We start from the raw sequence: 26,415 nt of genomic DNA, 5'->3' as shown, positions 1-26,415 counted from the left end.
AGTTTTTTTGTGCTGAAAAGTTTACTAAACACTTCAATTTTTCGTTGTTTGACACCAATGGAGAATTAGCATGCAAATTTTGTATTGCTTCATCTGAAAGTGCTTAAAGCCCTGATTTCACAGTAATTTTTTTAATTTTTCTCTGGTATGGGAAATACTATAAAAATAGATTTAAAAGTGAAAAATACTGAAAAGCCTAGACGTCATCTGGCGGTATTTCCCACTAAAACACATGTATTTTAGCAGATTACATCATTTTGTCATATTCTATAATAATCGTTCAATTCATGAACCAAGAGTTTCCTCGTGTTCAGTTTCCACTTAAATTAAATTAAATACCTGCAAATTCTCTATTTCTTTTTACCTAAGGACAGTTACATTCGAATATTACATATGTGTAAAAGGATAAACAAAAGGAATTAAGCTATGAGAATCAATTATTTTAATCATTGCATTACCTAAAGCACTTGCATGACAAACTGATCGTTAAGGTAACAAAGTAGGTAAGTTAAATGAATAATATACCTACACGTAACACATCAATGAAGAACCTAATTGAAGAGCTTGGAGGACAAGGCGGATAAGTGCAGTTTTTGAAAAAATTGACTCATTAATGATTTCAAGTAACACTAGTCTTAATGCATATTCTGGGAGAAATTCGCTCCCAAATTCCAATTTTTAGCATCGAAGTCAGTTTGAACCGCCATAAAGATCCATGTAATTTCGAAACTTCAAACACGTATTTATCGAAGTAGCAAAAACTGGACTTATGCGCCTTGTCCTCCAAGCCCCTCAATTTCATTTCACAATTGAACACAGATTTTACCTCCAAAAATGGCAAATCACTGCCTTTGATGATGCGTTTCGTCTGTGAAACTGCAAGAACGCATATATACCTATGTTTTGCAGAGTTTCAAAATCTCTGCTACCATTTTATTTCATCAAAGGAGAACTAACCAATACTTCCGCTTGAAATTATCCTCGCGAGAGAAGAAAAAAATCAGGTGGGTGTCCAAGAAATGACTATTAGTTTTTTTTTTTTTTTAAAAAAAAATAAGGAAGTCTTTAGTGTCGCCAACCGAGAAAAGCAGTACAGCAGTTTCATTGAAATACACGACGGACGACACAACAAAATTTTAAATGTGTTCAATTAATATATATTTTCATATTCTGTTACAACAAAATAATGTGCGCCCGAGAAATAGTTATTAATAGCATCAGACAATTGCCCAAGCACAGCTCGCTCGAGACGCCTTAATTCAAACTTCGCGCCACTCGAGTTCCCGCCAGTAAGTCATCAGAGAGCGATCTGGACTATGCCACAACCTATTTTTCCAATTAGTCCTCTATTCGAACAAAAGGAATCTTAACCGCAAATTCTGAACCAGACGCTTTGATTGGTCCAGAGCGGTTCATTCCAATTATTCCGAGTTGAACCAAAACAAGCGGGAATTTCAAATAATTCCGGATATCCTGTCTACCAAATCGTTTCCGTTTCCGGTAAACAGTGTTGTCAGTTTTATTCATCAAATGCTCGTAAAACTGACAACACTGTTTACCGGAAACGGAAACGATTTGGTAGACAGGATATCTGGAATTATTTGAAATTCCCGCTTGTTTTGGTTCAACTCGGAATAATTGGAATGAACCGCTCTGGACCAATCAAAGCGTCTGGTTCAGAATTTGCGGTTAAGATTCCTTCTGTTCGAAAAGAGGAATAATTGGGAAAATGTAGCAATTTGAACCAATTTGTGCCACATTTGTCTGTTGTTGCTTGTTGACATTTACTCCACTCCACGCACGTTGGCAAAATGGTAAGTTTCTTACGATTTCTTTTAATTTGATTTTCCTTCTTCCGCATTTTCCTTCTCATTTAAACCTAATGTCACATTAATCATTCCCCTCTATTTCTAGGCTGCCAAAAAGACCTTTAAAATCAAGCAGAAGCTTGCCAAAAAGTTGAAGCAGAACAGGCCTATTCCCCAATGGATCCGCATGAGGACGGGAAATACCATCAGGTGAGTTTATTTGCCTCTCTCCTGTAACATTCTGTTATTAAATAATCTCCTTGTCATTCTATATGTTGGCGCATCTATGTATTTCAATGGGGACGTAAACCTCAAACCATCATCATAAGATGCGATTCCGCCCAGCGCTTGCTAGCCGAAGTGGACGCAACACTGCTCCAAGAGCGGTGTTGCTTGCTATTCATGTAGGGCGGTCTGCTGGTTGATTCATTCGCACACCAAAATTCGCGTACAAACGCCCAGCGGAATCTCACCTATATTCCTCCAAGAAATGAACTGTTCGTCTCTGCACTTGTCCAAGCATTTTATTATCTCCATACACATTATGCTGGTAAATATGTAACTGTAAGTGCTACATAAATATCTTTTCATTTGCAACTCATCCTTACGTCTTACTAAGAATGATACGTACGAAAGATACATATTGATTCTTATTGCTTTATAGACCTCAATAGAGGAAGTCTAATTTTTTGGAGGTTATCTTCCTGCAGAGTGATCAGTTACTTGCCTGAGCTGTGTTATCGAATTAAACTGTTTGGAAATGGATATATCCTAATCCAACTATTTGGCGTTGTCGACTGCGTTAGAACTATCAGATGACTTGTGTGTTTACATATGAAAGCTTAGCGTTACTACCAAACGACCAACGGTCTTGGAAGGTTGATGGGACTGTTTGGGACGCATTTGCAAACAGAAGAACCAAATAGAATCGCTCAAGTTTACTTTGGAGCCGTACCTCCGATCTATTAGCCTTGTTAGATGCGTGCCGTGTATCTGTAAGTTGGAGAAAATTCCGAACTGGGCTGTATTTTGCAATTTGGAACTACATATCTGGCTCAGTTTAGAAATGACATTTGTATATTACTATCCCTGTGAACATGAGTGTTTTCACGAATGGGCTGAAAATTGTAGTTCTTAATTGCAAAAAGTAGTCCAATTGATCTCCTTTTATCAGGCTGCAAAAACAGATTCTTTAGCCTTATGCTGGTAGATGTGGTGATTTTTATTTGAAACTGCTCTTGTGCCGTTTGCAATTTCTGCCCACAATGTGAGAATTTGTGTGTCCACAGAGAGATATCCCAGAAAAAAAATAGTATTTAAGAATTGAAAGACCATGAACAAATGACTTGGGCATTTTAAGCTTTTTCCATTGATCGGCTCTAAAACCACTGCCATGAAACTGTTTTATTCACTGTAAAGTTCAGCAGGTCTGAATCTGCCATTCTAGAATTTTCTTAAACCAACTTGCAGGATACCCTTGTTGTAAATTTTTAGTGAATGATCCGTGAAATTTCCTATCACTACCATAACTTGACATCCTTTTTACTTTGAAACCTCTCCCTAAATTTTTTTACTCTGTAATGATGACTGACTAGAGTCTCTGACATTGTAGATGATGTCAAAAAATTAAGCTCAACAGGTCTGAACTTGTTATTTTTAAAGTTACTGAATTGAACTGAGAGGGCTATTTCTGTTGCACGTAGTAACAATGAAGAATATGCAGAGGTGTCGGCCACCTTCCATTTTTTCTTGTCATAGATCTCGAGTATACATGCCATTCATGTTTTGTTCTTTGAAATCTTCCCATGAATTTTTGTCTCTGTAATGATGACTGACTAGAGTCTCTGACATTTTAGATGATGTCAAAAAATTAAGCTCAACAGGTCTGAACTTGTAACTTTTAAATCTTCTAAAACTGATTTCATTTGGTATTCAAGGAGTAACGTATCAATGAAAGACTAATGAAAATTGGTCACAAGAAATGAACAAAAGAAAAAAAAGATCTTGTAATGATGACTGACTAGAGTCTCTGACATTTTAGATGATGTCAAAAAATTAAGCTCAACAGGTCTGAACTTGTAACTTTTAAATCTTCTAAAACTGATTTCATTAGGTATTCAAGGAGTAACGTATCAATGAAAGACTAATGAAAATTGGTCACAAGAAATGAACAAAAGAAAAAAAAGATCTTGTAATGATGACTGACTAGAGTCTCTGACATTTTAGATGATGTCAAAAAATTAAGCTCAACAGGTCTGAACTTGTAACTATTAAATCTTCTAAAACTGATTTCGTTAGGTAGGTATTCTAGGAGTAACATATCAATGAAAGACTAATGAAAATTGGTCACAAGAATTGAGAAAAAGAAAAAAAAGATCTTGTAATGATGACTGACTAGAGTCTCTGATACTTTCCATGAAGTTAAAAAAATTAAGCTCAACAGGTCTGAACTTGTAACTTTTAAATCTTCTAAAACTGAGTTTGTTAGGTATTTTAGGAGTAACATATCAATGAAAGACCAATGTAAATTGGTCACAAGAAATGAGAAAAAGAAAAAAAAGATCTTGTAATGATGACTGACTAGAGTCTCTGATACTTCCCATGAAGTTAAAAAAATTAAGCTCAACAGGTCTGAACTTGTAACTTTTAAATCTTCTAAAACTGATTTTGTTATGTATTCTAGGAGTAACATATCAATGAAAGACTAATGAAAATTGGTCACAAGAAATGAGAAAGAGAAAGAAAAGATCTTGTAATGATGACTGACTAGAGTCTCTGACATTTTAGATGATGTCAAAAAATTAAGCTCAACAGGTCTGAACTTGTAACTTTAAAATCTTCTAAAACTGATTTTGATAGGTATTCTAGTCTTGGAGTAAAATATCAATGAAAGACTAATGAAAATTGGTCACAAGAATTTTAAAAAAAAGATTTTGTAATGATGACTGACTAGAGTCTCTGATACTTTCCATGAAGTTAAAAAAAATAAGCTCAACAGGTCTGAACAAGATACACAAGATTTTCAACTTTGCCATTCTGCCCCCCCCCCCCCCCCCCCTGCCCCCGTAATTAACGTTTTTAATTTATGGAAAAATCCTGCAACCTTAAGAGATATTAATATTGTCGCAAATGTTACTCTGTTGTGAAGCAAGAACACTTCCAAACAATGAAAGTAAGAGAAAGGGTAATTAAATACGTGTTTAGCTTGCAATGTCTCAAAAGATACTTTTGTCCTTTCTTTTTGTTAAGTAAAAACTTGAAATTGATACTACTCTTTGATCTTTCTATGGGTGGGAATTATTTTTTAAAGACGGAGTTGATTTAGAAGTAACTCCAAGAAAAAGGATCATTTCTTATTTATCAAGCAGACTGGTTGGGAATATTTCAACATTACACTTTAAGACACATGTTTTTAAACTTGCATCAATGACTCTCGAGTCTTGTAAACAATTTTTTTTTCCTTTTTTTCTTTCCTCTTTATCCTTTCTAATGTAATGTTGTTCCTTTTGTTTCAGGTATAACGCCAAGAGACGTCACTGGAGAAGGACAAAGCTGAAGTTGTAAACAACTCCAAACAAATCTTACCTTTCCGCATTTTTTTTTCTTTTTCTGCTTCATTTTGATGTATCAAACAGAATGAAGATTTGTTCACATTTTATCTGTAAACAACTGTACAGAGGATTTCCCTTTTTATAATGTTCTGATTCATTTTGTTGAAATAAATGAAATGAAGGCTTAATCGTAGTTCATCTCATTATTAAATGGTTACCAAACTAACTTTTCTGTATTTAATTAGGATTTAAACAAAAATTAAAAATTACTTTAAAGGACTTTGCACAAAGCAGCAAGAAATTTGGCTGCCAAATTTTAATAATTTTTGATAAATAATTTATTACGACCTTATTAGCATGATGAGCTTTCAAAATCTAACTTTATGTGTGCTGATGTATAGAAGAGGGGGCTCAAAAGCCAACTTTCTGGCCTTTTTACACATGTTTTCTTTTAGAGATATGAGACTGTTGCCACGGCTGTGTTGACACTGTGCCACTCACTGTCATTAGTTAAAAATTGTATTCTTTTTATGTGTCTTACCCTCTCAACCTGCAAGGAAGACAAAACTCTTCTGGATTTTCAATCACAAGTTGCAACATTACCTTTAGGTACATGGCGCCAAAAATGCTAAAGAATTCACTTTTTATCCCTGCTTCTCTCAAGACTGGCATGCAAGAGGGTTAATTTTAAGCTCATTGTACTCAAGAGGCTGTAAAGAAGGTGGTATTGAATATTATGGGAAGGACTGCTCAGATATTTTTTAAGTGCACTATCTTCAGAAACTTCTTTTTTTAGTATATCTCAAGGATTTCAATCATTACTTGGGATAGGTCATGTCCGCCGAATAGTATATAAGCTCAAAACTTCTTTTGATAATAATGCCAATTCCATTCTTGATGTGAAAAACTAATTTTTGATTTAATCCTTAAGAGAGAACATTTTACTTAGTTCTGTAAATCTTTGTCCTCTCCTTTATTCAGAGAGATAGCTCGCCACCATTCATGACCATCAATGAATATTAGATTTTTTCCCAAGTCACAGAACACTTTTTCCTATTACCATTACCACCACAGATATCAGCCCATTATACAATGCTGTGAACTTTCAAAAAGTTACATCTCATCTGCAGTGCTTCAAGATCTCTTCTCCCATTTTACTTTATCAAAGATTAACAGACAAACTTTATTGCTTGAAGTTTCTTAAAATATTTTTTACACAGAAGAATAAAAATCAGGGGATTTTTTAAGAAATAATGTTGAGTATTTTTCTGTTGAAAAAATGAATCATGATGGGAAGTCTACAGTGTCATGAATGGAGACATACGTTTTCGTAGTTTCACTGTCGATAGTAGGTGTAAGTTCTATTATAGCTCTCAAAAAGTAAGACTTTGAAGGTGTACGGAAAAAAGAATCAAGATTAACTTCTGGGATACTAAAAATCTTTATGCATATATTTTTTTTCTTCTCTTTGTCGGTAAGTCCTTGACTATCCTCCAATCGGAAATAATTGACTGAATTTTTATAAAGGGTCAAATTTTCCTTGTTCAAGTTCTCACTCCTGTTTTATTTTTTCGTAGCGGATCAAGTCAACTCATTAGCTTAAAATTTAAACAGAATATGCTACCAACAGAGAAAAAGAAAAATCTATGAAGTTTTCAAGAAATTACATCAACCAGTTTTCTGGGGGGGAGGGGGAGAATAAAGTATGATAGGAAGTTAGCAGTCATGAAAATTGTGATAAATATACATGGTTTCGCTTCTTGGCCATGGATTTTCTTTAGTCTCCTTAAAAAGTCGGTGTGAATCTTAAAGTGAAACGCATCTCCCTTGAAAATCCACAGAAGCCCTTGAAATTAGTTTTGATAAGCTCCCATGAACCAAAAATAAATATTAGATAAATATTTAGTCGGTGAAGATTACTTTACCAACTAATGAGGTACTTCCTCTTGCAATGGCCGTGAGGTTTTAAGCAAAATATTGCCATTGAGGATGATTGGACCTCTTACCAATTAAATAAGAAACAGGCAAAAGTCGAAGAGGAGAAACTTAGCCAAATATTGCAGATAATCATTATCAGCATGAATTTTCTTTTCCTGCGGACATCTGCTGACTTCAGGAATGGCCCTAAAAAGCGCATGCAGTACTTACAATTAGATGCCTCCCTGATCACAGCTTCGGATGTAACTTCACTTTATCTAAAGGGAGGGATAGGTCAATTGAATTTTCGCGGCTTTTTTGCCGGTCAACTGATCTTTCTCTCATTGGCCATTCGAATTAGATTCGAATCCAAAACGCCAACTACTCGATTGTGAGTTGCGCTAAATGCGCGATTCGTTTCATTTTTTAATAGAGAAAATATCCATAAAAAAATCCCGTAGTTTTCCGAATGATCATCTCTTTGAAAGCTATATTAATATTAGAAGTGAGTTGGACCCTGTTCTCAGCGATTTCGAGAGATGAAAACTGTTCAATAAATAGTGATTCTAGTGATTATTCGCTCTTGAAGCTTGCAAACTTGGGTGAATTGCATCTAGGCGTGTTGCGTGTTGCGTTTTCTTCCGTCCGTTTCCGCTTGCGCTTTGGCTTTGATTGTTTTCGTTTTGTTTGTTGTCTCGTCTTGTGTTTCAATTTCAACACTTTCAACGTCCAGCTGCAGATCGTTATCAAGCTCTTTTCCCCCACTGAATCCTGTTAAAATAATTGGTAAAACTACTCATTTCACAGGGCTCTAGCTATTTAAGCTTAGGACGGGATGAGTGATTACGAGGTAAGTTCGTCACATCTCATTTCACGTTTGCCCAATGTGTTTCACGAGTGGCCTTGAGACGCCATATTATATTTCATACTTCCATACTCATGCCGTTTGCATCTGGTTTACGCAATGTGAAGGGAAAAGAAACGTTAGATTAGCAAGATCGCCTTCATTCCCAATTTTACCATCCACTAGTCTTTAAGGCTCCCTGTTTTAAGCTTGAGGTTGTGTCCCAGCATGGTCTTAAGAATGGTCCGGCCCCCATCTTGCGGAGATATATTATGCACTACTTGCTCCTAACCAGAAGACTGCCAACTTCAGTGATGCTTCCCTGAAATGGCCCTATCCGTAGAATACAACTATCTAACCCTCGAATGTTTCATTGGGTTGGGTCCTGTTGTCCGGAGCAAGAGTACTGCTAATGAACGTCTCGACTCTAATTTCTGCCGAACTCACAAATTGAATCCAGTAGTTTAACAAGGATGTAACGTTTAACCGATGAGTAATGAGTACATGCAGTTCTTGTTTGTTCCAGCAAGCAAGTAAATCTGTGACGTTGAAATGTCAATTGGACGTATTTCTATCAAACGGAACTATGTGCATTATGATGTGAGCCATGTCATGCACATACTCTTTGGGGTCTCAGGACTCAAGTCTTGATGCACATAGTTCCGTTTGGCAGAAATGCGTCCAATTCTGCCTTGCTTGTGTTCTTGCCCAGAATAACAGGACAAAATCAGTTTCATTTGGGTTGGAAAAAAACAATACTACGGCTTTTCTGAGCGAAGTAAGGTACTACATGTGTGCTTAAGCAAACACCCTTCAACAGTCTCCGTCACCCTGCTGAAAGCAAAGGACTTTTGCCAAAGTAAACTATCTCTGCCAGATCTATCCTTACGCACTGGGTGTCAGGGACAAAACACTGTAATCTTACAGGGGTTTGACCATTGAAATTGTGTTTTGCCACAGGACAAAACAAAACTAAGCAATGTTAAAAATAATTTGGTGTATAGTTGGCAGTTTCGCTGGTTTCCCTTGTCGTATTTGGGTTGATCAACAGAATCATCAAAGCCTGACCCCTTCTCAGTGACCGACAACCATTTGCAGTGTTTTCTTGAATTCACGAGAGCATTGAAGGATTTTTTACAGAAAGCATGTCCATCACTGAAGAGAAGCAAATTAGTTGAAAGTTTTTTTGGGATTTTTTTAAATTTTTGTTGCTCATTCTTATTTGATTGGTGGGCTAATATAGCTGAGTCATTCATGTTGAGACGAATGTCAATCATGCTCTGAATCACTCCCACTGAACAGGTTCGTACATTCAGTCAGGTGGTACCACTGATGAGTGGTTACATCAACTGTCTGTGTTACCGTTCTGCGTACGCAACCCTGACGGCAAATTACGCAACATTACACGGAAAAATTTCCTTATTATGTCCGCCATTGTGCAGAAAATTTTTCAAATGACGCAGCAATTACGTAGTTTAAGTCAAATCATGCACAATTTTACGCTTGTTTTAAAATTCTGAAATATATTTGTTTCCTATGTAAGGTAGGAATCTAGAAGCGAAGTTTGCAATATCGCTTCTATGTAAAAAACTATCTTCACTACGACTGCTTACCATTGATTTTCCAAGATTCGGCAAGACGTACCCAAACTTAAAATAGCACTAATAAACTGAAATTTTTAAAAAACTTCAATTACGCAGATTTCTCCAAATTTCGCAGCTATCATGCATTACACAGCTACCTTCAATTATGCAGAACGGTAACATTGTAAACATTACTTGACTTTAGTCTCAGCCCACGATGACTCTGCTCTAGTTGCGTCTTGAAGGTTTATGTTCAGAAAGCTTCCTTAACTTTCAATTTCTGTGAGTTAGCTTTGTTTCTCCTTTTTTCTTTTCTTTTTCTTTTCTTAGTTTTCATTTCTATTTTGGGAATATTTTTCTGTTTTGAATTGCGTTTTCTCTATCAGCTTGAAGTAAGTATTGATTTTTACGTGTTTTGCAAGCCATGCCCCATGTCCTCTTTAAACGACTGAATACGATAAATCTGACAATCAAAGGAAAAGACGCAACTTGCTTCACATGTTAGAATCTCATACATTTGTGTATCCTAAGGCCCATTAGAAAATGCTTCGCTTTCTGCATCTGTTCTACGAATATCAGAGTGAAGCGAAGGAAAACCCTGACCAGTGAAAGACCATGCGTTGTATTATCTTTTTGCCCCTCAGCATGAGTAAATACGTTCATCAAAGTGATTCACCAGTATAATATTCATGCTTCACCCCTGGAACGTTTAGATAAATTGGGAAATCGATATGACACTTGTGAAATTTAACTTATGTAATAGGACTAGCAATTACTGAGGCCCCTAAAATTATAAGGGGGTCATCTCGAGAAGGGACAAGAACTAGACAGCTTTTAGAGGTGGAGTGGTACTTTTGGATTATCCTGTACATTTGGACTTCATTTTCCAATAAGGAAATACTATATCTGTCTCATTTTAGGAACGGTATGTGTGCCATTAGTTTCCGTATGTAGATACGAACATTCGTGAATGAGTCAGAAATAGTAGCTCCATACCGCAAGATGCAGTCCATCTGAACAATGAATAGATATTAACAATCAGAATAATTCATATAGATAGATTATCAGATATTAACATAATCACTCAACGTCCATTGATAAGATGCCAAATTTTAGCATGAAAAACCCATTAACTGGTATTTTATCCAAAATTGGTTCAGTATTCTTAGTAGGCATTTTTTAAATTTGAGTCGTAAAAAATCATTGGTGATACATTTAATGTTGAAATTAATTGTCAAAATTTCAACGTCTAATCTAATAGTCCAGCATTGTTGCTGGCCAGCGTTAAATTAATTTGATGCACTCCTTGCCTGCTATGTGCAAGTTCACACCAAGATTCCCTCGAACAATTCTGTGAACACGCTAACTTGAATGAAGACTTAGATCATGAAATGACGAATGAATACTTAAAATAACCTTTTAAAATTGTTAATGCTGGATTACATTCATGAAACTTGACTCCCTTAACAAGATTAGTGTCAACAGAATTACATAGTTTGCCTCTGATAACTCCATCCAGGCTTTTTCCATTCAAAGAATAATGAGAAGTGTGAAAAAGAAAACATGTTGCCTCATAGCACATAAAATACGATAACGAAATATTGTGAAAAACTCGTAAGAAAAGTAGTTGAATAGACCAAAAACATAATGTCTATGTGGTACTTTTTACAAGAAAAATTGGTAAAAAGCAAGCATTGCCCACATCTCTTTACCTCTTTGATAACAAATTCGTACATGAAATTCTGAAACTACCAATTTATGATTTCCTCACAAGCTTTTTTTAAATGTACATTTTTCAAACTTGTAAAAATTACCAGTTTTACTCCTTTCCCCCGAGTTATTTTACAAAGTGTGCTACTAGGGATTCTGTTGCAGAAGCATGAGTTTTCTATATTTTTGTATGTGTTCAATAAACAGATAATTTCAGCGGCTCTTTGGAAATGTATTGTTTTCTGCTTTCTAGTTATACAAACACATATACAGTGTTCATTTAAATGTTTCAGTTGTCGCAAGATGGCATCATTTTCAGAAACACTTGTGTGTTTAAAGAAAAATCCGTCTTTGTAAGCTTTAATAAAAATAAGAAGAAGCGGAAACGTAGGATGTCAGAATTACGAAAAAATCATGAAAACGGGGAAGAAACTTGAGAACAAAAGAAGTCATAAGAAGTTTTGCGACAGAAGAAAAATCAGCTTGTAGTAGTTTCGAACTCGAAAGAGAAGAAAAATGAATTAGTAGCAAAGAAAAAAAGAAGATTGTAGTGAGTAAGGTAAGTGTCGAAGCTGGTTTGGGTTGGTGGAAAGTTAAGATGTTCTGGTCGCTTTTCAGAATCTGCAAATATTAGAATTTGCAGATGATTGACCTGTGATGAAACGGCGAAATTGGCCATGAGGTGATCAGCTTCTTGTGAACTTAAAAACAAATCAATCATTCAAGCATTCTTTCTCACTGCCTGACTTTGTAATAAAATAGAAACATTTCAGTTTTATTCATGTTCTGAATGCGAGCCCTCTTTTATTTTAATGAGTAAAAGAATTTGAAAAGACTCGAGTCTGTCTCTTCAAAATACTGAATTATTCCTCAACTACACCTACGCTTCAATCCCTATTTTTCAACGCAGACAGCAGACACCCATGAATAGTTTGCCCATGACATGGTTACAGGGTTGCCACTGTCATTTTATAAAATCAAGGAAAATCTGGAAATGTTAGGAAAAAATTAGCGAGTCACCTTTATTTGCTCTTCGGAACGGGTTTGACTATGAGCAACAAATTTTGCTTGAACACTGTTTCAAATCATGTCTTGTTTACCATCTGGTATAACTGTAGTAGCCAGGGAATTTTACCAAAATGTGTGAGGGAAATTAAGTTCTAAATTCTGTGGCAACCCTGTATTAAGAGGCACATAAAGACCCCCCCCCCTTTTTTTTTAGACTGGCTCATTCTGTGAAGCCAAGCCTGCCGAAATTCTGGAACTATCCCCTTGTCTCCCTCTTTTATCATAAGGTAGCTTTTCTTTCTCATGTCTCCAAAGAGGAAGTCAATTGGAGCATGAACTCTGCTGTGAATTACATGTCAGTCTTAGCAGACTAGTTTTTAATGTATAGATGCAAGCAAAGGGTGTGAAAATGTTGGGTTGGGGTGGTTAAACTATGATCTTTGTTTTAACAGCTGTTGGGAGTTTTTATTTCCTCTCATCTGTGTGGATTTATTTTCTCCCAGATTTTTAGTCCCAAAAAATGCAAATCATCTGATAAACAATCAACAATCAATGTTGCTATGGATATGATTCTAAGCCCTCAAATATCTTCTCGAGCCCTTGACTACCAGTTATTGTCTACTCTTCATTAAGTTTCATTTAAGTGACCACTTTAATATTTTTCTCTCCTTCTTCCTTAAAAAATGGTATGTGCAAGTGTGAAAATGTTTCCACTTATCTTGTTGAAAGAATTTTAAGTAATCCAAAAATTCCTGTTTAGTTAGAGATTGGTTGTTTGTGTCGCTAATTCAACTGGTGATCTTGAACTTTCATGCACCAAGTAGCATCCAGGGTAGCTTCTTTTGCTGTGGCTTTAATTTTTTTCGAACACTTGTCTACATTCATAATTAAAAATTCCGTATTAGCTCCGAAAGTAATTACTTTCGTGGAAGATGGATGTATGGTTTAAGATGATTTGTATTTTGTTGAACCTGGGATGAAAATTTTGATGATTTGTATTTTTCCCTGAAGAAATTATGAATAATTTAAATTTGAATGGATCATTTTTCTCTGACAATAAATTCTGAATGCCTCTTGTGTTAAGTATCTTTGATACGTCTTATCCAGTATAAGTTTGAAGCGGGCCACCAGGGTTGAGATTGAAATAACCGTAATGCGTTTTCTCTTCGAAACCTTACTTAGAAAACAATTCATGCAATGGGAAGTTCTGAAATCAACTTTTGAGCGAGATATTATCACGAATTCTTAATGCACATCATATGGAATTTAGATTATACAAATGACGTCATTTGTATTTTGGCCATTTAATTAGTGTTAATTGTGAACACTCGGTTGTTTTTCAGACTTCCTGTCATGTCGTTCGTTTTCTTAGTGAAATTTTGAAGTGTAAATATATTGCAAAGTTCTTTAATTCTCACCCCTTGTCTAGAGGCCAGTGGTGCCTTGCAGATGATAGGGATTCTTCTCACATCGTTAAAGTTGATTCTTATCTCCAAGATCTGTAGGAAACATGATTTTCCGTCTATAAACAACATTTTGAAATTAGTTCAGACCCCTTCATGATTTTGGTATAAGAACCATTCCTCTAAAGGATTAATTTTCATCAGATTTTCCAAAATTTCTAACAAGTTTTAAATTCCTGCAAAAAATCTCAAGAACAAATCTTCACCAAAAACAAAGTTTAAGTCTCATTCTAGTAAATTACCGTAGTTAGTGGTTTTTTACAGATTTCTTGTTGTTTAACTCATCCATTTTTTCATTTTCCTATTTTCAGAGTAACGATGGCTCAATTCACAGTGAGGAGGAGAAGAGAATCGTGCGTGCGTCAAGATCTCCGACAAGAAGCCGCTCACCATCTGTCAAATCCAACCACTCCAGATCCAGGTATAATTTCTGTTGTAATTAGATGTATTTAGTGTCCTCATTACAGGTTTTCTTGTAAATATTTGTCTCTTTTTTGCCTCTCTTTCTGACCTCTTTTTTTTTATCTTTTCCTGCATGTTATCAATTCTTTAAAGTGTCAAATTTACTGATGCTGAGGTACACTTTTCTCAGGTTCCACTGGATGGATTTTCAAAAACTTTTTTCGTCTGATTTCTCAGGGTTTTTTTCTAGCTTCAAATGAAAGGATTTTCAAAAATTCTGAAAATAGAAATTTTCATGAGTTTATTTTTAAAAATTTAGTAAATGAAGCCTTCAGACTTTTTTTTTAATGATAAATAGAGAAAACCCCTCCTGTCTGTAGTTGAAGAAAAGGGTTAGCTGGCCGGGTTGGCCTAGCGGTCAGCACGTCTAACTCTAGACCATTAGATCCTGGGTTCGAATCCCAGTGAAAAGATTCCATAACTTCACGCACCACTAAACATTATGTAACTTAATCAATAATGATCAGATTAAAAAAAACTTGGTCTTGGATCGCAGATGAGAATATGCAGAAGACAAAACTGGAAAAAATGACTTAAAACTCCCCTCAAACCCTGCTCAATTTCGCCAATTATTTTGAGAGATGAATGTTTGTAAAATTAAGAAAAAACCTGGATACCTGAATCTTACTCAAATTGTTTCATTTTTATTCCAGGAGTGCGACTCACTCACCACGGTACTCAAGATCTAGATCCCGATCTCGACATCATGTTTCTCGCCGATCCCGCCACAGCTACTCGGATTCCAGAAGTCGCTCTCGGTCAGGTTCACGCGGCTATCGTTCCAGATCGCGCAGCTCAAGGAGGAGGAGAAGGGTAAGCTTTTTGTCCACACTTGTCATGTTAATAGTAATTTATCCCCAACGTCGCATGACAAAGCAATGAGCCTATTGTAGTCACATGAAGTTAAAAACTGTTCATCTTTTCACCCTCCCTAGAATCATCTCTGCATGTACAATATACCTGGAGTTGGTGAAAATGAGTGACCCCAAACGCCCTAACAAGTCAGTGCATGGTATATACTACTGAGAAAACAGGGCAAACATAAGGACTTTCAAGTTGACTCTGAAATTATAATGAAAAAGAGTTTCACTCAGAACATTTCAGATAAAAGAGATAGAAGTTACTTGGAAAAGAGTTAACAACCAAAAGCTGCCTGTTTTCTTGTTTTTAGTTTAACTTGCTATCCACAGCTTATAGCTCATGCCAATTTCCCAGGTAAAGAACTTGGTTAACAATTTTGTGTGGCAGTTATTTCGACGTCAAAGAATTACTATTTATCCGACTACGTACATGAACTGACCAATTTTATGAAGCAGTCTTAAGTTTTCATAAAGTTACGACTGTGAAGTATGTTTCTGAAAAATGTATCCCTTTTAACAATGCCATGTAAGCCCATTATTTTTTAAAATAGTACTGTAAGGTAGTGAAATTGAACAAGAGTTTTACGAGCCAAAGAGCTTCCTTAAGTTGTCAGCAACCATACTGTAGGCAGAATGGAGAAGTTACACCTCTGCATTTTAGTAGAGAGTTATTTCCTGCGAACACTGTCGGGGAAATACAAGAAAAATACAGAGAATATGATTATTGAAGAAAAGTAAAAACGCTGTCAAAGGTAACCATTTTTTTTAAAATCCATATTCTGAAAGTACAGAGTGAAATAAGTCCTGAGAAATTTTTCAGATTTTTTTTTAACCTGAATGGCGAAGCAAATGTGTCATGAAAATGCCACATATGGGACCCGTTAGAAACAGCATTTTTGGCTCTGATGATGTAGTCAGGTGGGGAAACTGCGTTTGCTGATGGGCTAAACTCATCTCAGGCGTCGCCTTGCTACATCAATCAATTGTCAGCTTTTGATTGATACAATTTTGACTAGATTTTTCCTACCTCAGAGATGATTTTTTGAACTTTTCAATGAACTTCTTGGTTTTTTCAAGAAATTTAACAGGGAGAAACTATTCTACAACACTGCAAAATTCCTCGCCTCTGACTTTTCATGATAGTTTTAAACATACCTTATTGATAACTTTAGTAATTATAATAAATAAATAAATAAATAAACTTAAAGCAGACTTTAGACACTATTCTCTCTTCCTCTTTTTTAAGTAATCACCTTTTTTGTATGTTTGTTCTCAGAGTTCAGACAGGTACAGCAGCAGGCGCAGACATGTTGGCAACCGTGTAAGTTATTGTTTGTTTTTGTATCTCTTAAAATCAACTAATTTTCTCTTTTTTTTCCATTATACGTTTCCCCTTTGAAAAATACCTCTAGTTTTGTACAAACAAACTTAAATTTCTCTCACAGCTGTCCTCCTTTCCTCGATCAGTATGAAACCTTTTTCTCTCTGCATCTCCCTCCTCTTCCTAAACAGGTTGACTATCATACCATCCGCTACTCACAAGGCTACAGAAATGCGTGAAAAAAGTGGCATGTTAACACTCACTCAAAACTTTCAAGAAATATAGTTAAAATTATGGGACTTGAAGTTACGCAAACAGCCAACAGACATTGCTGCTGACACTCTGAAAGTTGCCAATCCATAATTTCTACAACTCAGGTCCTGCAGACCAATATTGGCCTTGTGCGACTGGGAACAGTAAGAGCTCTGAGAGAACTATGTTAAGAAGAAAATTAAATAGAGTATATCTAAAGCATTTTATGTAATTTGATCATGGTTCACAATTTAAGAATACAGTGTCCAATGACACTTCCTAAGTATTTAACAAATTTCCAATGACACTTCCTGAGTATTTAACAAGTTTCCTAGAGAAGCATTTTACCGCTCACTTCCTAACAACAGAAATCATTACACCCTTAGTGATTCACTCTTAGAAATAGACTGCTGCAATAGTGAAAAAATACGAAAATACTTTTCCCCCAAACTATAGTTTCTCTGATCATAGTCAATGGAGGCAGAGCAATTGTGTCGGTTTATAAAGAGACCTCTTTTCTTGAGTTTCTGAGCAACAATCTTTTTCCTCATTGATTGTTTTTTCCTGTTTTTTTAGGACCATCCCCAACCAAATCGATGCATCGGAGTTTTTGGAATGAACGTTTTCACCACGGAAAATCAAATCTACCATATTTTCTCCAAATTTGGGCCTGTAGAACGCGTGCAAGTAATCATCGATGCAAAAGTAAGCCCTTTTTTTCTTTGAAATTTTCTGTTTCGCTCTGGGGTGTTTATCAGATTTTGAGTTATGTCGTAGTATTTTCTGTTTTCAATTAAAACTTGGTCTCCTACAATTTTACTGGTTCTTTGGGCCTCAGTGCTAATGATGCTCTGTTGACCACTTCAATATTTCTCATTGGCCTTTAAAACTTTCCCATTTGTAGAAGAGACAGCACTTAGATGTACTTATTACCCAGGCAAATAATTAGCAAACAAAACTTTCCAAAATTTTCTGGAACAATACGTTTCTAGTCTTGTATGAATGCAGAAGCGCAGGGCTCACCTTTCCAATAATAGTTAAGCAATTTCTTCTCTTTTTTATACATCACAGAAAAGTCAGGGCATTATACCCAAACTAGCAAGAGAATTTTCTCAGAAAAGTCAAAAAATGTTGATTTATACATTCATTTTCCATCCTGATCAAGATCACGTCAACTTTAAACGTTGATGCAGAATACCTACCTAGGTATTTGGAAACCAGGAATTTTCAGGGAAATTGGAGGAAATTCTGGGAATTTCACTAAAAATACCCAGCAGAAATTTGAAAAACTCAAAAACTTGACATCTGAAGGGGGCAAGAAGTACATCCCATTTTTACGCCAACATTGTCAATCAAGATTATGAAAACTTAATCCGGATAGTGAATACCTGAGCTGATGTAGCACTGTCTAAGTGCCCCTTTCGCATTCAGTGCCCTTATTCACTATTGAAATTGCTATTACTGTTAACTTTGAATTCATAACTCAGTATATTACTGTTAGAGAATTTTTACATGCATGAAATCCGGAAGAGTCCTGTGCTCCAGAATTGTTTAAATTTTTATTTTTTTACAAACTCGACGGGTCATGAAGACCCATTCGCAAGAAAATATTACAAAAAAAAGGGGAAAAAGGGGGGGAGGGGAGTAGAAAAAGGGTTTCCATGCTTCTGTCATTTAATGAAATTAACGCCAACAATTTTTCATTTTCAGTGCAACACCTGATCAATGTAAAAATTCAGGAAACATTGATCATGGAAAATCTGTGAAAGTCAGGTATTTTTTCTTGCTAAGTCTGTAGACAGACACCCTACTGTAGAAATAAAATGGAAATCTTAACTTCCAGCCTGATCAAAAAGGAACGAAAAAATTTGATCTTTCTAGACTTAAGGATTTTCCTCCAAATGAGAAAAATTGAGTAACTTTCATGTCTCTTTTGCTTGCAGACTGGACGTTCTCGAGGTTTTGGTTTCGTCTACTATGAAAACTACGAAGATGCTAAAGCAGCGAAAGAAGAATGTTCGGGAATGGAAATTGATGGGCAGCGCATCAGGGTAGACTTTTCAATCACAGAACGTGCCCATACGCCCACGCCGGGGGTCTACATGGGGAAACCTACCTAGTAAGTTTAACTATTTTCCGTACCATAGAATTCTGAAATTCAGAAAAAGTAATCGTCTTTTGCAACAGGGGAGTTTCAAAAAACATCTTTGTAGCGAGTGTCAAAAAAGGACACTGTAGCATCTGGAACTTCGCAATTAAAACCATCAACACCTGTTGAACTTAACTCCTGGATAAAGAAGGAAGCAGAAAATCTCATGCAGCAAATCTTCTGTTTTTGTCAATTTTCCAGAAGACTCAGGAATGCTGTACGAGGTCTATTCACTAAAAAACCGGATTTTGGTGATAACTAGCCCATAATGCATCCGAAGTAGGTTTTCTTAGACTTCCCTGATGGCTGAAAATATTCATAAGAACGCTACATTCACAAATTTGAAAAATCTTAATTAGCTTTGTTGGTACAAGGCTTGAAGTAAGGCAACCTCTTTGGTGATCTGCTATTTTCATGTTTAACCGAACTTGTCGCTCTTTTTTCGGTCTTGCACTACCTCACAACCTTACATTACCTTTTTTAACTCACAAGGATGATTAGTTTTTCGTCTCCATATCTGTTGTCCAAGCTTGAAACGACCATTTTTGAGCTTTTTTGCCCGCACTTCTTCCTTGTGTAAAATGTCGGTTGCTGTTGATGGTCGATTCCCGTACTCCTCATCTTCGACAGAGTTCTGACCAGTTTTGAATCGTCTGAACCACTCACTCAAACCAGAGAGAAAAACTCATACAATAATCTTGGTAAACTTTACTGAGGATACCAAAAGTTTCAGTACCAGGTATATAGAGTTTAAAGCGAAATTAAGTGTTAAATCTTTGCATTATCCGTGATCGCATGATGATAATCGCAGAACACTCCTGACTTACTCGTATTCAAGGTGACACAGAATGAACATTGAACAAATGAAACAAAATTTGTAAATCTAGCGTTCCTCAGCGTGTTATCAGCTATCAGGAAAATCCAAGGAAACCTAATTTGGACGCACGATGGGCTAGTTATTGCCAAAATCCGGTTCCTTATTGAACAGACCTTGTATGTGATTAGGATTAGATTAATTTTATCTTTAACCCTGAAGTCAAATACTTTTCAAGGGAGAGTCCTTATGAATATCCTGAACAGAAAACAACATTTATGGCCTGAGAACTAGGTGCGCTTTGCAATAAGGAACTGCTATGTCTGGCTCACTTAGGAACAGCACATGTGCCACAAGTTTCCATATAGATTTCCAAGCTTTTCTGGCAGATCCAGAAAACAGTAGTTCCTGATAGCAAAATGAAGTTTGCAGTTTATTTTTCCACTAACTTCTTACAAACTACTGAAATTCAAAGAAGAAAAATTAGCTTGAACCAGAGTATGCTTTCTGTCTTCTGATCTCTCATGAATTTCCCTAGTGCAGAAACTTCTTGACCATGAGGACAGCTAGCTTGGTCGCATGAAATGGGGGAAACCCATGCGAGAACAAGGAAATTGGTGAAACTCTGTCATAAGGGGAAAATTGAGGAACCTTCGGAATTTTTTTTCTTTCTTTTTTTCTTTTTTTCCTTTTTTTTTGGGGGGGGGGGGGGCAAGGTAAGAAATGCAGTTGCTGTTTTGAGGAATCAAAACTGTTGACTTGCGTTACTTCATGTGTTGGGCAAAATTCTTCGAAAACTTGAAATGGGGGAACCCTTGGAAGTTTTTACACCCTTGCTTTCCTTCCGGTGTAATTACAAACATCTAAAAACATTCTCTTCTCTTTTGCAGCCGTGATCGCAGAGGTGGTGGTGGTGGTTGGGGAGGCCGAAGAAAATATGACGAGTGAGTATTCCTTTATTTTCTTCCAATAAACACAATGCAAATTCAAGCATTATGACTTATCAACAGCGTAAGTCAGCAATCAGATATCTCGTTCGGGGTGTCTGAAAATCTCCGCCTTTATGTTATTTTTTTAAAGGAGAACAAATTGACATCATTCCTTGTAGTTTATGCAGAATTTTCTTCGCACAGAGAAGAAAAATCACGGCAGTTTTAAAGAATTGCCGTTGAGTAGTTTTCTGTTAAAAAAATAAAGTATGGACAAGAAGTCTGCGACATCGCCAACCGAGTTATGTGACTTAAGTTGTGTGTACCGACTTACACTGTCACTATGTTTACCTATCATAATTTGACATAGAGAACGATTTGCACCATTAAATTCACTGAAAATAACTCCTGACCAAGGTATTAACATTTTTCAATGCCAATACAATTTTCCTGCTCTTGCTCCTACAGATGTTCCATACATATTTTGAACTTTTCATCCAGGTACTCATTGTAACTACTTTCTCTTAATTTCATATTTTCTGTTTTCTCTTTCAGTTGGAATGGTGGTGGCCGCTACAGGAATAATTACAGACGCCGCTCTCCTTCACCGTACTACGACCGCCGTCGTTCGAGATACTCGAGGTCTCGATCATACTCCCCACGTTAGTACCCCTGTCTATTTTTGCTTTTCCCCGTTTCATTTGTGCTCACCCCTGTACAAACTCCTCAAAGTTCTAAGATTCCTTAGTTTTTAATGTTAGCGTTCTTATAATTGTACATTCTTCTCCACTCATTACCGGGATGGTTCTAGAAATTCATTCATTATTCAAATAGTTCTGAAGTTCATTTTTATTTTTGAAGATGCCACTAACATGAAACTTGTTTGTCCACTGATTTTGTCGAAGATCATGGAGACCCAAGTGTGAGTTGGTTTTCTTCTCTCCCCCCCCCCCCCCCCCCATTTTACTTCATTTGTACTCTCAATAATTACTCAAAGCTCCTGAATTGTTGTTTTTTGAAAAGCAGCTTTCAAACCCTTTACTCTAAAATTTTTCAAATGGTATTAATTTTACTCAGAAGCTAATCAGAATCTCTGGAATCTATTTTACGTGATCTCAAATGGCAGCTTAGATCATGTGTCCGCATACAAAGCAATATTTTGTCATATTGTGCCCATTGATCAAGTTCGTTAGGCATTTCTATTGTAGGAAGTTATTTGGGTGGATTTAACCAGAATCAACTGACTACATCAGACGCTGCCCAATTTCTTCTCATATTTTACTAATTAACTAAGCTAAATTCAGACGTGAAATTTTTGTTAGTATATTTTTCACAATCTGAGGAAAATTCAGACAAATTTCAAAGGCGTTAAATTGTTTATTTACCACACTTAAAAAGATGAATGATGAGAGGAAATTAGACAACGTGAAATACAGTTGGGCCAATTCTGGTCAAATGAATCCAGTCCTTTCTAGCTCTTTCATCACAGATCAGGGTGTAAAATTTCTAATTGTCCATGCTATTTGGGCTTTGCCAAAACCAGCAGTTGGAGGTAAATAGAGAATCTTATCAGGTGGCTGAAAAAATATTCTACAGGTATTATGTACCATTAGCGTTGCCTCCACCATCAAGTTAGTTGTTTCATAGGTTTTAATACTCTGACCTCTCTTACATTTTTTTTTTTTTTTTTTTTTTTTTGATGCTCCGTTTTGCAAGTATTTCCCAAGTTATTATCGTTCAGTATTCCCTTATTTCCATCAATAGAAATCGTGGCTTGACAAAAGATCTCCCCAAACGTTTCTAGTGGTGGCAAAGGAAACCCTATCAGTACGATACATCTTGTATTGAAGCTACATACTCTCTCAACATTACTTGCCTTCTTTTATGCACACAAAAATTATCAGTCTATCGGCTTATAACTTTGGTGTATCAAACCGAAAATCTTGTATTTTTTTTTTTTTTTTTTTTTTTTTTGTAGGGAACATTCTTTCAAATTTATATGTTTAGAGACTTTACTTTTGGTCAAAAATCTTAGAATCCTCGCTTGTACATTGCAGATGGCGTATAAATGATAAAAACGTCCAGCAAGTTCTGTTTCTGAACCACTTTTTTGTATGTAACAGTTTTTTTTAGTGATAGGTACTTAGTAGGTTTTATCATTACTTGTACTTCTACTCTTATTGTGATTATATTCGAAAGGTTTAAAATGCAGCTTTCCTTGTACTATTTTGTCTCTTTGTAATTAAAGCTCTAACGGTCTTAAATTTTTCAAATTAGCCTTTTATTAATGGACTTTTAGACGAAGCACAAAAAGCGCTTGTTGGACAAGGTTTAAAATGCAGCTTTCCTTGTTCTATTTTGTCTCTTTGTAATTGAAGCTCTAACGGTCTTGAATTTTTCAAATTAGCCTTTTATTAATGGACTTTTAGACGAAGCACAAAAAGCGCTTGTTGGACATGATTTGTGCAACTTTTGACCCGTAAAAGTTTCTCGCCTACATCTTCACGAATTTTTGCACTCCTGCTGCGATTTTCCTGTTGAATTTATTTTCAATGCCAAACTAGAATGGAAAGGCAGAGCTTTCGTTGTACTTTGAAAGCACTAACTTTAGTTCTGAACTAGCCCCAGGTGTGGTTTCCGTTTTTAGAAGTAAATCCAATTATCCTTAAGCATGTATCCTCAAAACTTGTCTATACACTCAAAGCCAGAAGTGCTTTTCACTATAACTGTCTGATTTTTATGAAAATCATATCCGGACACAACTTAGTGCGCCAAAACAATGTCAAACCATGTTGAAAAAAAAAGATTCCCCCATTTTCTTCTGTATTCCTATTTGCAATGGAACTGTTAAGGGGCTCCATCAACTCTTGAGTTCTAAGTCCATTAGTCTATAAAATTTTAATTTTAGCAGTAAAGTATGGTTCCTCGTGAGAAGACCTTCCTTTTAATGTAGATATTTTTGCCTTGTCCAGAACTAATCGGCTCAAGTGCCGGTTCCTCTTCTATTTACTCGTTAAGTAACATCATCTCCGTTCGCATTTATTATAGAGAAAAATGGAAGTTAACCAGGAAAAATGGAACTGATTGTGTTGTACGAAAAAAATTTCCTCACTTGTACTTTCAGTATCTGTATCTACTAAATGATTATTTCATTATTTTTTTTTCGAAGTTCCAGGGCTTAATTATTTTTTGTTTCACCATGTATGATATTGTGTAGTGATAGTCTTATTTTTTTAATGAAAAATTCCCTGCAATATTCTTACTAATTAAATTATAATTATGACCCAAACCATATGTGAACGTTTTTTTTCTTTGTGGAAGAAGTTTCATCAAAAACTTTAAATTTAGAAATGTTAAATCTTTGGTCAATTGAAAAATGATTCAGGGAAAAAATTTTAGGAACAGCAGTAAGAAGTTTTGAGATCGAGTTTTTTCAAGAACCCAGACTGTCTCTTTTTTTCCTGACTGTTCTCTTTTTATGTTAAACCCCGCGCATTAATCATGTCCTTAATTTTGTCAGTTGTCAGCTGAAAGCGAAGACAAAATATTTCAGAGACCCCGCTTCTCTATCCCCCTATTATGTAAAAGTTTCTTTTGCAAGTCTATGCTCAGATTCGTTTTAAGACGACTGATGATCAAATAATAAAATGGAAACAAGAATGACCTGTTGATCTAACTGGTTTTTTTTTTCTTTGATTTTTTCACAAGGTCGCAAAGAAAAGGGTATCGGATGAAGAGTGAAAATGGAAGTGTGAAAAATTTGAAGATGAAAGAAAGTGGCAGGAAGTTGAGAAGCCTGGTCCAATATTTGTGTCAAGCATTGCAGTGAATGGCTCACTCAAGCAAGAAATTTTGAAGACAGCCTAAGATAAGAAAAGTGTGAAGAAAGAAGTTTTTCCCCTCTCAGAAGAAAGAGATGTTAATATTTTTTGCCTTCAAGTAATTCCCACACGCTAAGATCTCCATAACGAAGGTGAACTTTAGCCGTTCATGACCCTAAATCAAAAAGCTTGTACATAGTAACGTTCTTATTGTAGTAGCTTTCATTTTCCTTTCACCCTTCTATTTTGATCATCACTCTATCTCTCTCTGAGTAACCCTATCCTTTTAGGGAGATCTAACTGTTGGGTGAACCTCACTCTATGAAACTTTAAGAAAAATCGAGGGATTCGGTGGAAAAAGGGTTCGTAAAATTTACAAGTTCATTTCTTTGATCTCCTCGACCAGGACAGGTGGGTAGTGGTCTCAAACATTCTGCCACTTGGTGAAATGAGCAGAGGTAAACTGTTTTGGGCTCTCCATCCAACTAATGCCTCAGTTGACTGATCAAATTGCTCCACTTTTTTTACTAAGCCAGAGAATTTGTAAGAGCATGTTCTGAACAATAGAGAATGGGAAACCAATGAGCAAGGTTTTTCTACTATTATAGATGTAGAGGTCACAATCTTTTCCTGACCAAGTCTGTGCCTTCCCGGAGAGCAAGACATTAGCGAGATGGTGTCATTGAAGCCGCCATGGTTCTACGCTGAAAAGTTAAGTGCCATACACAGCTGATAAACACACATTATTTATGCTTCATACACTGACACTGAATTTGCATGATTGATAAAGTTTTGTTCTCATAAAACTGCATCATGTTGCATGCCGTGCGTTTTGATGGCAGAAGTGCGAAATTAATCTCTTAATTCTGGTGTTTCAAAATTTCTACTCCTATTTGACTTTTTCGAAGAGAAAGAAGCTGAAGCTTCAGTTCGAAATTTTCACAGATATTCTGCTAACAGACATAAGAAAAATTAGGAGTTTTCAAGAAATAATATAGACTTGTTTTCAAAGAAAAAATGTGGCATGACAGGAAGTCTGACACATCTAACAGAGATATGTGGTTGCGCAATTCTGTCATCGACAAGGTACACTCTACTACAGGCATGAACAAATGGAATTTTAGAAAGCCATAGAAACATGTAGATTTGACAGCGTCCAATGGTACGACTGAGACGCCATATTGAAAACTTGTTTACTTTCTGTTCTGAGAGTGGGTTTCATCAATTTCATATTATTTATTCGTAGTCTTGGCTAAGTTTTTCATTATTTTTTGAGTGTAATCAATTTTTTAAATTAATCTGATAGCTTATTGATTCTACCAGATCTGCCAGAATCTCTTCGAGGGCCATTTTGAACTGCGCAGCAAAGACAGTACAACTTGTGACGTCACTCGATGGTCTCTATTCTCAGCGCTGCCACTTCAGCACCCCTTTTGTCCATACCTGTAGTAGAGTGTACCTTGATCATCGATGTGTTCCTTTTACAACAGATAGTTTGAGGAAAAATGAGCAAAATTTCTTAAATGATTGAAACAACCCAAATACAGGACTAATGAAATTTTTAGCTCACGATTTACGTGCTATTGCCCTCTGGTCTCCTGCAGTCGACATTAATGTCAGAATGTCCATGTCAAGACCATGAGACTGGACATCCTCAGTCTTTGTAACAAGAAGGAATTCAGAAACTTGCGAGACAAACTGGAATCATCAGGAACTTTCACAAAAAATATTTGTCTAGTCGATTGTTAACAAAACAAATTCCATGGCTCTCAGACTTGCGCAAATATATTTCTTCCTCCGCAAGTTGTTTTTCTTTTCCTTTCTTTTCCCCACCGTCTTCACCTTCGCACCAAGCTAGAACAGGTAAAAAAAATTTTGTACCTTACAGAAATTTTGGACCAAAAAATGAAAGTCTGTACCCAT

The 26,415-nt window shown here is 36.1% G+C and overlaps 2 protein-coding genes and 1 non-coding gene across 5 annotated transcripts; all 3 read left to right on the top strand.

Moving 5' to 3' along the window:
- Positions 1-1,663: 1,663 nt before the first annotated feature.
- On the top strand, positions 1,664-5,547 carry LOC109040343 (large ribosomal subunit protein eL39). Its single transcript, XM_019056247.2, has 3 exons — positions 1,664-1,814; positions 1,915-2,018; positions 5,324-5,547. Exons 1-3 carry the CDS (start codon positions 1,812-1,814, stop codon positions 5,370-5,372), a joined length of 156 nt encoding a protein of 51 aa, XP_018911792.1. The 5' UTR covers positions 1,664-1,811; the 3' UTR covers positions 5,373-5,547.
- LOC140225552 (small nucleolar RNA SNORD52) lies at positions 3,385-3,446 on the top strand. The gene has a single exon (XR_011900598.1). It is a non-coding gene; the product is annotated as a small nucleolar RNA SNORD52 (small nucleolar RNA).
- Positions 5,548-7,927: 2,380 nt separating the features above from the next.
- On the top strand, positions 7,928-26,291 carry LOC109040371 (transformer-2 protein homolog beta). 3 transcript variants are annotated; one of them, XM_072303954.1, is made up of 9 exons: positions 7,928-8,126; positions 14,196-14,305; positions 15,000-15,159; positions 16,483-16,527; positions 17,356-17,484; positions 18,723-18,898; positions 20,633-20,686; positions 21,227-21,333; positions 25,816-26,290. In XM_072303954.1, the coding sequence occupies exons 1-9, from the start codon at positions 8,112-8,114 to the stop codon at positions 25,845-25,847; spliced, it is 828 nt and encodes a 275-aa protein (XP_072160055.1). In that variant the 5' UTR covers positions 7,928-8,111; the 3' UTR covers positions 25,848-26,290. The 3 variants fall into 3 exon arrangements, with proteins under 3 accessions (XP_072160055.1, XP_018911841.1, XP_072160056.1); XM_019056296.2 differs by lacking the exon at positions 25,816-26,290 and adding an exon at positions 24,380-25,807; XM_072303955.1 differs by lacking the exon at positions 7,928-8,126 and adding an exon at positions 11,981-13,107 and having other exon boundaries at positions 25,816-26,291.
- Positions 26,292-26,415: the final 124 nt, after the last annotated feature.

This window comes from Bemisia tabaci, chromosome 9 (genome assembly GCF_918797505.1).
Source record: "Bemisia tabaci chromosome 9, PGI_BMITA_v3".
NCBI lineage: Eukaryota > Metazoa > Arthropoda > Insecta > Hemiptera > Aleyrodidae > Bemisia > Bemisia tabaci.
Note: the sequence above shows the minus strand (reverse complement) of the source record. Positions and strands in the feature narration are given on the sequence as shown.

Coding starts and splice junctions, on each gene's coding strand:
- LOC109040371 (XM_072303954.1), top strand. Junction 17,485..18,722: donor AAGTAATCATCGATGCAAAA/GTAAGCCCTTTT, acceptor TTTTGCTTGCAG/ACTGGACGTTCTCGAGGTTT. Junction 20,687..21,226: donor GGCCGAAGAAAATATGACGA/GTGAGTATTCCT, acceptor TTTCTCTTTCAG/TTGGAATGGTGGTGGCCGCT.
- LOC109040343 (XM_019056247.2), top strand. Junction 2,019..5,323: donor AGGACGGGAAATACCATCAG/GTGAGTTTATTT, acceptor CTTTTGTTTCAG/GTATAACGCCAAGAGACGTC.